Here is a 14511-nt window from a genome sequence, read left to right on the forward strand (position 1 = left end):
ACTCCCATTTTGGAGATGCCCCATAATTTAAGAGCAAAAGGACTAAGTAAATTTAGAGTAAGTAAATTCATTTTTAGGCCATGTTATCATCCTGGGGTTAGCTCACCAGGAGAAAGACCAGAAAGTCAAAACTGTAGCTGCAGTTTTTTAAAAAAGAACAGGCTAATTTTATGACCACAACAACTAGCGCAGTCTAAGATGAGAGTGCGAGTAATTACAACTCCTGCCTCAGAGAGAAGGTCAAGAAGAAATTCACGGCAGCTTTGCCAACCACAGCACTGCAGTCAAAACTAATATAGTCACCATCCTCGATTCCTCCGCAAACCCATACTTCCCTTTTAACCCATCACCTATACACTGCCAGAGTGTGGGTGATAAGATTACAGCGTCCAACAGCCAATGAGGGTGCAGACAGAAGTGCAGCTCCCCGCTGTAACTGAGCATTTTGCAGGAAACATTCTAAGTTGCAATGATCCCCTGGAACAAACAGAAGTTCACTCTTGGTTCCAGGGGAATCTAGCTACTGGGCTGCCAGCCTGCAGCCGGCATCCCCTAGCAACAGCCCCTCCTCCCTGTAAGGCTGCAAATTTTTCAGAACGGGAGGGGGGAAAGAGAGCAGAAAGAGCTCCTTGGGGTTCCCCTGCTGGTGCTGGAGGGTGGGATGTGTGAACTGGAGCTTCTCCACCTTGGGGAGGCTCCAATACACCTGGCCTACCCTCTAACAGGGGCTGAAAAAGACTCAGACTCCCTTCATTCCCTTTCCCACCTCCCATTCTGAAAACACTGACAGGCTGGCAGTGCGGACAGAAGTCACAGAAGATGCTCTGTGTTGAAACATCTTCATCTGACCCCTCATGCAATGAGGGTTGAGATTTTCACCTGATCAGCCATTTTTGAAGCTGTCTGCAGTCATGCACTTGTATTTGGTCATGGCTGTAGACAACTTTCTGCAGCCAAATTGTCAAAAATTGTCATTTATGTCTGTGCTCTAAAAGACCCAACCATCACTGTTGTGCAAAATTTGCCAATAAAGACCATGTAGCTATCCTTGACAGTATATCACAACATGGTGTTTCTTGGGTCCCTAACTTGGTGCTACCTCTCTTGATGGGCTCAACTGCATAAAGCAAAAAACTAGCATAGATCATAGGCAGTGCTTTTGTGCAAGAACCCTTAAAATAGTTATGTTAGTTCTTCTAAACCAGAGTCAAGATTTTTGCATCACACCATGGTGTTTGTGAGGCAACTACCTTTTTCCAGTAGTTTTCACAAAGTGGCCACTTAACACAGATCTGAGCAGCGGTGTCCACAAAACAAGACTGTACTTTGCATAGCACTTGATTTGGTAAAATTCTGTGAGCACCTTTTGTTTGCTAAAATTGGCTTGGGAGTAGTATAGTCCACATGCAGTTACATAAGCAGGTCTCAGTTTAGACCAAGAGGCCTAGTTAAGACTAAGTGAGAAAAGCTTTTTGTGGTCGCCTGTCCTGCTAGGCCAGGGCTGCCAACCCAGTACTTTTTAAAAAATGATAAACTGCAAACTTTTTACTGACAACCAAACTTTTTTAGTGACATATGTTTTGCATAATGTAAATATAACCCCTCTGCCAGCCCCTAGGTGGCAGTGGTTAGATGGAGGGATTCAAATTTAGGGGTTTAACATCAACCATATTAAAACAAAAATTATTGTCACTAAAAAGTTTACAGACTGTAAGTAAAAAAACCTGCCTTCAAGGAAAGCAGCTGTCAGAGTTAGGGGACAGCCAGAGGAGAGGGATACAGCAGCATCATATGGTTAGGCAGAGAGGAGAGGGCTATGCAGGCTCATGTGAGCCACAAAGTCCTGACCAGAGTTCCCTGCAAGGTTCTACCCTGCTCAGATACTGGGCGATGCTGCCGTGCTCTATCTGCCCATCAGACTACTTGCTTAGCATGTTTACTGTCTGATCCAGTTTTTTTTATGGACTCCACGGACATATGTTTTTTGCCCTATTTTTGATGGGCTGCCTGTACATTTATGGACAGTTGGAAGCCCTATGCTAATAAGACGGAAGAGTTTAGAATCCTATAATGATCTCGAATCATACCTTGGCTTCAGCAATTGCTGAGCACATAACCCCCAAGACTAGCCTGACATGAGGCCTGCTCTGAAAGAGCCTTAGGCTGGCAGGGGATTCTGGATTGTTACATGCAAATGAATAGCAGGGACAGTTTATCTTGCTTGAGAATTTCTGTATATACGAGTGATATAAACAATAGCATTTGATCTGAAATAAGTTATATTGATGCCAGGGAGGCGATTACAGATGCATCCTTTTTAGGATGGACATCTATAGCCACCTAGTATAATGGAAATGATGCGGGATGTGATCTAAACTCTCAACTGGGGGTAGCTAAAGCTCATCCCAGGCTAACAGCTGATTATTGTGGTTATGCTGGACACAGGAATTATGAAGTGAAACCAGGTGCTTAGCATGTCTGTCTGACTACTGATCCCTAAAAGGCATTTCCACTGCCTGTCACAGGAGTACTGGGAACAAATTGCTTATACCCACAGTGCTCCTCCTTATTCATCTGATAGGAAACATCATCTGAAGCAGGGCTTTAGGTTAAATGAGTGTAAATAATATCAATGCTGCACAAGAGAAAAACATGTTTTCCCCACCTACCTCTCAGGGATGAACTTCTCAGGTTCTGGCCAGAACTCAGGGTTATAATGGAGGTATCCAACTGCAGTTTCCACAACTACCCCAGCTGGAATTTGCTGTCCCATAACTACGCAATCCTTTGAGGCTTCCCGAGTAAATCTGCAACAATAAATGCAGGCTGAACATTAAAGATAAAAATGCAGGGCCAAGGTGTTGGAATCAGCCGTAGAACAGTACAATGCTTAAGATAGCATTCCTGCCACAGAGTCAAGTCCATACTTTTGAACACTAAAATCATCTTCGCTACAGAGATTGTGATCTTTTCAGGGTCAAAGTGCTTTCACTTGCTCTACCAGCAGTTAGAATCTGGTCCCCCTACTACACCTCTCCGTCCATCAGTGGTGACCATTATGAAACCCAATCCTTAACTGTTTGGACAAATATTGTTCATGTTTGGTGTCTGTCTCATGCTGAACCTTTTGGAAAATTACAGCCAAAATCATTTGGTCATTTTTGAGCATAAGGCCAGGGAAAAAGTCAAGTGCTCAGAAGTTAGGAAACACCAAACTGAGGTTGCCTTTGCAACCTTTATTTGGCTTCTTTATGCATGTGCATTCTGATGGATTCTCTAATGTTGTGATCCCTTACCAGCCTTTCCTTGGACATTTGCCCCATTCACTGCACACAAAGGGTATATGTTAGTTATAAATCAGAGGCAGGGGGTAAAGGAGTCTGTTGTCTGTAGTGGCTCTGCCTCATTCATTACAATGTTGGAAAGTATGTAGTGACTGAGGCAGGGGTACCTGAAAGAAAAAGAACGGTGCTATGGTAAAGGCAGTCCTGGAGAGCCACTACCCTTCTGCCCTGGAGTTCCCATGAGATATTAAGAAAACCCTAAAGCAAACTTCTCCCTCGCAATCACTTGTGTGTTTCTCACAAGTACCTGACTTGAGATGCTTGATTTGCAGGAGTGCTGAGCTGTAGTTGGTGGGAGCTGTGCTTAGAGCCGAGACAATGCTATTCAGTGCAACCATGTCAAAAAATCAGGTCCCAATTGTCTCAAGTTGGACACTCACAATTGGTGGATACTGTTGAGCTTACGTTCTCTGTGCTTCAGTGGTGTGAAAATAAATAAATTGATATCTGTGAAACTTTCAGATACCACAGTGATGAGCATCACTGAAGTGCCCATGAGGAAATTAATAACTCTGTATTGCTACAGTGACGGTCATAGCGTCATGTATAGATGTGCCCTTTGAGTGCTTGATTTTGCCACTATAATGAGGATCTTTACATGTCGGTGTTTCTTTTTTGCAAGTGTAAGTGTAATTCAGTATGTATATTGCCAGGGCATCCAGAGATTCCAGTGCTAACTGCAGTTCCCAGAGTGCACTGGTATCACCTGGTGGCTGTTAGGGAGCCTGTCTGTGAAATGAGTTTGCCATTAAATAGTCACTGGAAAGCCCAGAAACCACTACACCTACCTTCCTTGTTAAAGGGAAAAGAAGGTATTTATCTTTTAAAGACACTTGGCTAGAAAGTCAGAACATTGGACTTAATTCTTATTTTTGTCATAAATTCTAGTGTGACTTTGAAAGTCACATGAGCTTTTTGGAAAAAAGCCCCAGTCCTGCTCACTTTTAAGCACTGAAAACTTAAGGGTAAAATTTTCAAGAGTGCCAGGGGTTTTGAAGTCAGTTTTGAAGATGGGGTTTGGAGACCTTTAAAAACATCTGTGATCTCTCAGTGCTCCCCACTCCAAAACGGGAGCAGTGCTTCCTGTTTCTCACACTTGTCTGCCTTGTCTGTTTAGTCTGGAAGCACTACAGGATAAAGAATGTTTTTATTGGGAGTTTTTACTGCACTGAACACAATGGGACCATGATCTCCATTTGGGCCTGGATGTGCTACAGTAAAAGATAATTGATCCCAGCAGACATGAAGGACTGCCTAGACTCTGGAGGCTGACTGGTTCCCTCACTCCTAAGAAGCACTGCCTCCAGATCAGCAGTGAGCTCAGTATTGGAGGTGACACAAAAGACCTTGTACTGCTGCTGCCTGCCTTGGATCTATTTAGTGAATACACAGAAGATTTTGGTCTCCAAGGACTCCTATACATTTGCAGGGAGGCTGCTCTGAGACATTGTAATTCCAGCACATCGGAGCAGACTTCATTAAATTGATTCTGTTGGAACGTGGAAATGAACATGCTCCATCAGCCTCCAGCGTCATGTGTATCCACATCCCCACGCTGAAAAATGGCAAGGTGGCTTTAAGGTTTAAAGCACTCCATCACCATTTTTCAGCATGGGGCCGCTGATACATGTGATGCTCCAGGTGCTTTTTAAGTACTGGAGCTCCAAGAGCACCTTCCTCCCCCACCACCTCCCAGAGCACGTCTATAAGGCTGTCAGTTTGGCACCAAGGCATTACACTTTTGTGCTCTCTCTCACACACACAAATAAAAATGGTAATCCAGAATTATAAACCTGGTGGAAAATACTGAAATATTAAAAGGACATTTTCAAGTCATCCCTTCTCACTCTAAGGTGAATACGATGTGTGTGAAGGGCACCGCATCAGCAGTTCTACACAACAAACTTCCCTGTTTAGTTGTCTTGTTTTTAAATCACTCTCATTTATAGCTATTGAATTTTCTTAATTGTATTCTATTTTGAGATACAAGTTTTTATTATTGTCTTATCATGTTAGCATCATCCTGATGCACTGAACTTTTCCTATTAATTCAGTAACCATCAGAGTAAAAGCCAGATCAATATATAGCACAAATGACACCAACAGGAGCTTCAAAACATCTTCACTCTATTCTGATATTGTTTTCCATTTGACAAACATTGATTCTTAGCATTTCATATGGAGCTGAAATTTAAATGTCCCTTATGGCAACCTGGCACAACAATTTACATTTACATATTATACCCCTCAGAGTAAAAACACAAATATTGTCATTTATGAACAAGCATAATTAATTTGAATCCCTATGCAACTCCACAAAAGAGCATGGAAAATCCTGACCTCACAGCTTCATGAGTTACTACAAAGTGTTTGGATTTTCAGCTGTTTACTTTTTAGGTATTTGTAACGGCAAGATGAGATTTCCAAAAGCACTGGACATTGGTTTAGTTCTGCTCCCACTGAAATCAAGGAATTTTTGCCACTGGCCTCAACTGAAGGAGAGTGACCAATACTGAAGGCTTTTAGAAATACCCTTTTAAATGTATGCTTCTGTTCTATTACAGCTTTGAGATGTTAATTTATTTATTTCTTCCCTCCCCTTACTCCCCACTTCATAAACCAATGCTTCTAGGTTCACTGTTTTCATTTAGGGAAATTGGATGCATCTACATCAGACGCTGACTGCTCAGTAGTCATTATTACATGGCAGAAAGCATGATGCAACGCTACTGTGCAGTAATAACAGACTACTGTGCAGTCAGTGTCACCTAAAAGCTGTTCAGCATTGCTACTGCTCAGTAACTCCGGCTACTATGCCGTCATAATGTACTTGTTTATACAAATACTAAATGACTGCACAGTGACGACTGCATAGTCAGCATCTCATGTAGATATGGCCATTGGGTATCAACAAAGGAAAAGGTTTTTAAACCTAATGGAAAACTAAATACAACAATAGTGCACTATGGGCACATCTACATGTGAAATTAATGCACCTGAAAATGCACCTGTGCAGAAAATTTAGGTGCATTAAATTGGGCCCCCACACACATTTGAATGTGCACCAGTTGGGAGCAAATTTGCTCCTGACAGGAGCAGTTCAGTTTAGGGCCACTCCTGTCCTGCTGTACCCCCCTGCAGCAACTGGGGGAGCTCTAGGCTCAGATGCCAGCTCCAGCCTGGCAGGGGGCACAGGGGCTGGTCCCAATCTCCAAGGGGCGGACCCATCCCAATATCCACATGGCTGGGAGGCAGCTGCCCAGCAGCCAGGACACCTCTCCCAGGTATGTGAAGATCAGGACCCATCCTGATCTCCACATAGCTGGGAGGCACTGTCCACATAGCTGGGAGGCACTGTGCTGCTGAGCAAGGACAGCTCTTCCTGTCCCCTGTGGCCCCCCACTGCCTAGGCTGACCGGGTACAATTTGCTCCCAGTTAGCATCTACACGTGCACTTCGGCACATTAATTTATTGTGCCAATTTCTAGTACCTGTATCTTCAGGCACTAGAAAATGGTGCATTAGACTAATTTACTGTGAAGTAATTGCTGTGCACATGTAGATGCCAATGTTTTACTGTGCATTAGAATAGTCTAATGCACTGTAAAGTGTTTTGTGTAGACGCATCTTATTAATGCAGAACAGGTTAGAACAGAATTAGCCGTACACATAGTACAATGCAGCTTTTTGAATGTGGCAAAGTGACATGCACAATCTTCAGAAGATCAGGGCTTTTAATACATTTCAGGGTAACTGGCATACTGAGAGAATGGACTAGGAAAGTCTACACTCCAGAATTACTGAAGCCTGGAGCACAATAAAGAAAAGCCAGATGACATTCGAAGTTCATTCTGCTTCATATAGACCATATCCCCTGATTTCAGGGACCTGAAGAGTGGTGAAAGGGACTCCTTGCCAGCAGGCTTTGAAATTTTGCATTAGATAAACTGGAAGCCTTTCACTGGGCCACACACAATCTCTCGCAAGTACCTGAGCTGTATTGCTGTTTGCATGGAAACCAAGAGTCTGGCTTCCAAACAGAAATTTCTATCATGTTTAAGTAATGACTTACTCTATGGAAGACAGAGGCAAAACACATACCTGAATGCAGGGGGATACATGCGCAAGGTCTCTGCAATCACCATATCCAGGTAAGCAAGTTCTTGCACATTTTGGTAGTCAGGGACATCCTAGAAAGAAGGAAAGGAGGGAAGAAGTGCTTGTTAACTTTCCTCACGTTTAAGTGACCGGTATTAGATTTTCCCAGGCAATGGGTTTCTATTTGCTTGTAAGTCATCTGTATTTTGCTGGGTAATTTTCCCATCTAAAATAATAAGTAAAAAACATATAAAAATACAGAAATGTTGGTTGTAAATAAATAAATGTATAGCATATCCCTAGCCATGGAATGTGCTACAGCTACACAGTTAAACAGAATAATGAATCCACATATTGGAAGTTATTAAAGCAGAGAAAACAAACATTAAGATCCCAAACAAAGTGATGTTCTTTTTAAATATAAACTGCCGTTTGCATGAAGAGTTTGTTAGATGGTGAGCATCCCTAGCCACAAATATTTTTGCTTAGAAACTGTGGATCCTTCCGCTTTTGTACTTGGAAAAGGCTCAGAAAGCAACAGAAAAATGCTGGAGCTGCAACATCTGGAGATGCCACGAGGGGGACCCTTTTGCATCAGAGAATGGTTTGGCAAGGCAAATTTCATTATGGCAAGGTGGAGGATTTGAGGAAAGGCCAAACAAAGGTACCACCAGGATGCCTTTTTGACAAAATCCAGCAGCAGCAGGAACTGCTGCTACTGGCAGTAGGTTGTAGTAGTAAGTGACTAGCTGTAGGGAGAGATCTGTTCCCTCCCACAATGAACCCTTGTGGAAAGCCAGGACATTTGATCCTTGTGTAGCAAACTACAATTTGGCTCACATGGATGTAACCCTGCAAGCATCCAGAACAGCTTACCATTGACAAAGGATGCCAGAAAGATACAAGCAACAACCCCAGAAAGATACAAAACTTATTCTGCCTCCAAGGGGCTTATGTTTGGAAAAGCAACAAATCCTGTAAAATGATAAGGAGAGCTGTGTGACAAGTAACAAAGTTAATTCCCCTCAGCCTGACACACAAATGCAGTGCTCACAATTTTGCTCACCATTTTTCTTAGAAAACTAAAAGAGGCTGCTCATGTAATTATTCAATTTTCTCAGCAGAGAGCAGCAAAAGCTCATCTAAGAACCTTCCTAGCAAAGCAGAGTTCCTTTCAAGTTAAAGGCTCTCCCCAAAGCTGACCTGGCGTAAATCAGAGGGAGGCATCTTACTTCGGACCAGACTGAACCTCTTATAAAGTTTCGGGTCCTGTGCAGTTCACAAAAGGGACTGTTCTTTATTTATTCCATCAGTTTTCATGTATAATGCATATTTTATTGAATTTTCATGTAAAAACATATGGTACATACAGAAAATACTAAGCAGAGAAAAATTCCAGATGGCTTGCAGAAATGTACAACAGAATGTGAATACACAGCGAGGTTAGACTGTCCCTTTCATTCAGAGCCGAGATCCCAGGTGCCACACTAACTCATCTTTTCTAGGAGGGATACAGGTAAGGTTTCTTCTCATTTCTCAATTTGAATAGTGGAGGCAGAGAAACAAAGTAATTTATTCTAATCAACGCCAGGCCCAATTAAGGGCCACTCATCTCTCAAGTTGAGAGGTTTCATTACTAAAGATTACACAATGCATTTTGTTATTTATTTCAGCAATAGTTACCTACTGCCATTATTTGTATTAGACTCCACAGACTCCAACCAAGATTGTACAGCCCCTTTGTGTTGTGTGTTAGGCTATCGTAAGATAAGTATTGATAATTTATATAGACAAGGCAAAAAACAGCGTGGAGGAAAGAAGTATTACTACCCTCAACTAACAGATGAGGAACTGAGGCTTAAGGAGGCAACATGACTTTCCCAAGGTTACATATGGAGTCTGTAGTGGAGCTGGAATCCAATGTTCTTTTCACATTGTTCAGTATTTCTTCAATATTTATGTAATCGCTCTCAGCTTATTCCTACACTCTGCACTTTTAAATCATCCCCTGATTTCACTGAAACTTTGGGCAAATGAAATCCTTACATAAGGCCCCTGGAGAGAAAATGGCAGAGCCAAGATGGGAACTTAGTGAATCCTGACTTCCAGAAACCAGGCTCAGTCTGTTGGACCACAGTGCTTCTCTTAGAAGCCCTTTACCTAACTCCATAGTGGTTCATTAAGATAATTATAAGGTAACTTGATATAACAAGTCATCATTAACTCACACCATGCAACAAGAAAAAATAAAACATTACATTATGGGAGCTTTTATTAGCTACTTCAAACAACCTCAACTTCTTTAGGGAGTTAACAGTTTAGAAAACAAAATAAGGAAACACAAACAATATTTTCTGTGTCAGAAAACTGCTTTTGCTTACATAAATAAAAAGGGCAGAGGAGTGAGCTCAGCTTTCACTGGCATGGCAGAGACCTCAGGGAATTCACATATCTGCTGCTCCTTAATTGTTGGCATACCCATATTTCTAATGTCAAAGCAGCCAAACCAACTCCAGTGCCTGGTGGCAAGGGCTAAGCCTGGATGGTGCATAGGACACAACAAACTTAAAGCAGATATTTTCCATTTGTTTTTTTCCCCACTCCTGTTCCGAATACCCCTTCAGCTCAATGCATTTCAAAGGAGCTAAAATATGCTTTTCTCCCCCTATATCACTGTTTTGTGTTTATAGCTCTCACATGTTGATAGGTAGGCCTGAGAGGGTGAGGGTTTGTTGTGCAAAGATGCCCTTGTAAAAAAAAATCTGTATATTTATTGTTGCTCAGTGCTGGGGATATTTTAGTTCAGAAATAGATTCCTTTCTGTATAAGGCAGAAAAAACAGGAGGCTCCACACATGTAATAAAACACCCAATATTTTAATTTTGTGACCACTGCGCCTTACACAGAAATTTACCATATTTATCCCACAGTGTTTCTATATTTTTTTTCTTACTGACTTAAAAGTGAAATGACACTGGCAACCACTTTGTTATTTTTTGGCATATTCAAAGGCTTGTTTTTCAGATTTATGGGCACACATTCAGCATTTTTTTTCTTGGATCATTCAGCTGCCTTCAGAGATCCAGAAAGTGCCAGATTCACCAGACACAAAAAGGAAAAAAACTAGGAAGGGGGGACCACTGGGTAGGGCAGTATCCTAAGATCCCAGAAAACTGGGCTCAAATCTGGACGCTAGCCTTCTGTGCAACTCTTGCCCTATGACAGTTGCCTATAGAGAAAATGGGAGTATTAAATTCCCTGTGAGGATAAAATTGAGTAATAATAATGATGAAGTGCTCAGCCAACTACAGTGATGAGGGCTGTGTCAGTACTGAGATCGGTAACACATTGGGGCATTAATGTGATAAAAGATTCTGATCCTGAAAGCCTGACTCCTGCTGAATACAGCTGCAGCATGCCCAAAGGGACCTGCATGTACAGAGCACCCTGGCTTTAGTCTAGAAATGCCTTGTGGTAGGGGTTGCATCTTACTTCTTTTTGAAGGCAAAACAAGTGAAAGCAGATTCCTTCCAGATGAATTGTGATTTGAGTCCTTGTACAAGCGGGTACAATATAATCGACAGCCTAAGATGTATATCAATACATATACACATCTATTTATATGTACATATATCAGGAATACTAAAACTTTGCAACAAGGACCCCACTGACCATTTCTAAGGGGCTAAGCAAGACTGCAAACAAATGTTTTACAAAGTTAATGACCTTCCTCCACTAAAAATGCTATATCGCCAACCCGTAAAAAATCAAATCTAGGTACAGGTCTTGAACAGAACTTCTCAGCTGACACTGTCATGGTGGAGTTTGGTGTAGAAACTCAGAGCAAAATATTAGGCAAAACTTCCTGCAACACATGCAGAGTTTGAAGTGAACCTGGAATTGACTTGGAAACCAGCGAAGAATCTAGAGACATTCTAGTGTTCAAACTAACACTGCTGGGCAATGGGACAGTCCCATTCTACACCAGGCGCAGTTTCTGTGTAGTCCAGAAGGGCCACTTCAGACAATTTAAACCTGAAGTCATAGGAGTGTGCATGACTATGGGTAAAGCCTTCAAAGGGAAGATTGGCATTACAGCAGAACCAGATCTAAATATTACGTGGACATGAGCAGCTCCCAAAAATATGGAATGGGAGGAAAGCACAGAAATGTGTGTTCGTGAGCAAAAAGCCTGATCTTTGAAGACTTATCACCACAGAAAAAGCAAAATTGCTGACAAATTCTCCCGTCCACCCCTACATTTCTTGATTATATAGATCAAAAGCTGCTGATAGATCAAAGAATCTGCTTGGGTTCTTGACCTTTGCCCATCCCAAGATGCAATCAATCCACCAACAAAGCAAGAAGAGTCAATGTGCCATATCCAAATTGAATGCCAGACTAATATAGGGGTCAAAGAAATCTGAGATGCCAAATGATATCAGAGATGTGTCACTGCATCCTTTTTAATAACTGTATTGAGAAAGGCCAGGTTAGAGACAGGATAGCCATTATTGTGACTATCAATGAAAAAGAGAGGGTTTTTTCAACATAAACCTAACCACCGCTGGCTTAATGGAAGAAGCTTGTCCCTCTACATTTTACTTGGCATGTTCAAGTGCTGGGACAAAATTGGGGGAAAACCTGACTAGGGAAGTCTTCACATTTATGCCCTGAAAACTTAGATCTGCCACAGAGGAGTGGCTCAGTGCAGACAGTATTGAATCAATGCTGCTGGCAAAGGCAGAAAGGAAGAACCTCATTGCAAGAAACATTTGATATGGTTTACAAATGGATGCAATTTGGATTCAACATGCTGTCAACCATCTGGAAGAACTCAGAAACTCTCCATGGATACTCCTACAGAAGGAGAAAAGAAGGCTCTCTGCTTTCCCTACAGCCACTGCATAGGATTCGATAAACTCTCAGTGCAGCAACTGAAGTGACTCAGAGGGCATATCTACATGAGACGCTACTGCATAGTTGTAGTTGTTACCACACGGTAGTGCCAGCACATGCCTTTTTTGCAATGCTACTGTGCTGTAGTGTCACATCATGGTTTTTGTTATGCAACGCTACTGCACAGTAGTACCAGGCTACTGTGCAGTCATCGTCTCATGTAGAATAACTGCCACAGGCACTTCTACCTCCATCCTGTACATTTCTTTTGTTGTATATCATATGATCTCCTGCTGGACTTCAACTGCTGCCATGACTTAACAGATTGGTGTGTTAACTTCAAAATTAGTCACCGATAAATGTAAAGTATTAAAAAGAAGCAGATCCATGAATAGAAAATACAGACTATGTATTCAAAAAACTTGCAGCTCCTGCTGATTGCAGTAAGTAGTGAGCACCTCTCAGCAGCTGTCCCACAGGGTGTCAGTGCCCTTGCACATTCTCCAAATATCTCTTGGTTAGTGAGACTGCCTTAGAGACAAAGGGCTCATTTCAGAGGTGATGCACATGATGTAACTTAGGGTAAATGTCTATTGAAATCACAGGCAGTGGTTCCAGCATCAATGTGAGCTATACAAGCAAGCAGGAGACTCCAGATATGTATTATGGGGTTGCAATGGTGTAAGTGATCAGAAAACGTGGCCCCAAGCCAGTGCATCTAGTAGGTGTTTAAGCTGGCATGGTATCTATCACCGGTGAAGAAGCCAGAAGGTGTAAGTTACACCAATGCTGGCTCTCTTTAGAGCTCTTCAGATTTTCTTCTGAATCAAAGACTCCAGCTCCTGACAGAAGATGGACAAGCACTGCCTGCAGAGGGCTGCCTTTGGGGTTTAAAAGGTCACGATGACATCAGAGTTCAAAGGGAAACTTTAATGAGAGGAAAAAAGGGTTTGTTGTGATAAGAGAGGAGCTGCCTCAAAGACTACACACATACAGATTGCCAACCAAACCAGGTTCACACTAGGCCTTACTACAGGTGCCTGAATGCAGAATAAGTAGTATCAGGTAGAAGATGTGAAGTAAGCAGAAAAAGAGAGGGGAAAGTCTTTAAATAGATTTACTCTACTGTATAAAAAGGAGAAAAGATCATCTGTGAACCAATTCTGGCTTCAAAAGTGCATGCACTGCAATACATCCCAGTCTCCAAAACGGGGAGGGAGATCTTCCTGGACCAAGTCCTCTGACAGGCACTGCCTGCTGAATTATCAAATCTGAAGTCGGGGAGGGATTCTTCTGCACAGAGAGCCCTCCACAGCCATGAAGCAGTAGCAAGTTTGGCTTTTGATGTAGAAGGATCTTCTAATTGGAAACTATCCAATAAGGCGGGGTTTAGAGTTTGTGTTCTCTCCTCCCTTCTTGACTGGCAATTTGCTTTTTTGGAGCTAGAGAGGAAGAATAGTTATCCTCCTTAACCAGCTCATTTAATCCATAAAATGACTGGTGAATTCCAGCTAGCTGAGGATTTGCTGTACCCTATAGCCACTTCACTTGTGTTGAGCCAGGTCAAATGGCACAGGGATAACCCATTTCTTGTATCCTTAAAACTTATTTGCACTTAGCCAGAGGCACTTTAGTTCTCTCCCTGTCTTGGTCAACAGATCTCATAGACCTTAGGGCTGGAAGGGACCTCAGAAGATCATCAAGTCCAGCCCCCTGCCCCAGAAGCAGGAAGTCAGCAGGGATCATAGGATCCCAGCAAGATAAACATCCAAATGTCTCTTGAAAGCGTTCAAAGTAGATGCTTGAACCACCTCAAGTGGCAGTCTATTCCAAACCTTGGGGGCTTGGACAGTAAAGAAGTTCTTCCTTATGTCCAGCCTGAAACGGTCACGGAGGGGTTTCATAGATTCATAGATGTTAGGGTCGGAAGGGACCTCAAAAGATCATCGAGTCCGACCCCCTGCATAGGCAGGAAAGAGTGCTAGGTCTAGATGACCCCAGCTAGATACTTATCTAACCTCCTCTTGAAGACCCCCAGGGTAGGGGAGAGCACCACCTCCTTTGGGAGCCCGTTCCAGACCTTGGCCACTCTAACTGTGAAGAAGTTCTTCCTAATGTCCAATCTAAATCTGCTCTCTGCTAGCTTGTGGCCATTGTTTCTTGTAACCCC

The 14511-nt window shown here is 42.5% G+C and overlaps 1 protein-coding gene across 5 annotated transcripts in view; it reads right to left on the reverse strand.

Moving 5' to 3' along the window:
- The window catches only part of TBXAS1 (thromboxane A synthase 1), a 374873-nt gene that overhangs the window by 10127 nt on the left and 350235 nt on the right, over positions 1 to 14511 (reverse strand). For all 5 annotated transcript variants that reach the window (XM_006275179.4, XM_019489677.2, XM_059726452.1 and 2 more), the window contains 2 exons: positions 7446 to 7534; positions 2670 to 2807 (listed from right to left, as the gene is read on the reverse strand). In XM_006275179.4, the coding sequence (XP_006275241.1) occupies positions 2670 to 2807; positions 7446 to 7534 (227 nt within the window). The remainder of the gene's footprint in view (positions 1 to 2669; positions 2808 to 7445; positions 7535 to 14511) is intronic.

Source organism: Alligator mississippiensis, chromosome 4 (assembly GCF_030867095.1).
Source record: "Alligator mississippiensis isolate rAllMis1 chromosome 4, rAllMis1, whole genome shotgun sequence".
NCBI classification, from domain to species: domain Eukaryota; kingdom Metazoa; phylum Chordata; order Crocodylia; family Alligatoridae; genus Alligator; species Alligator mississippiensis.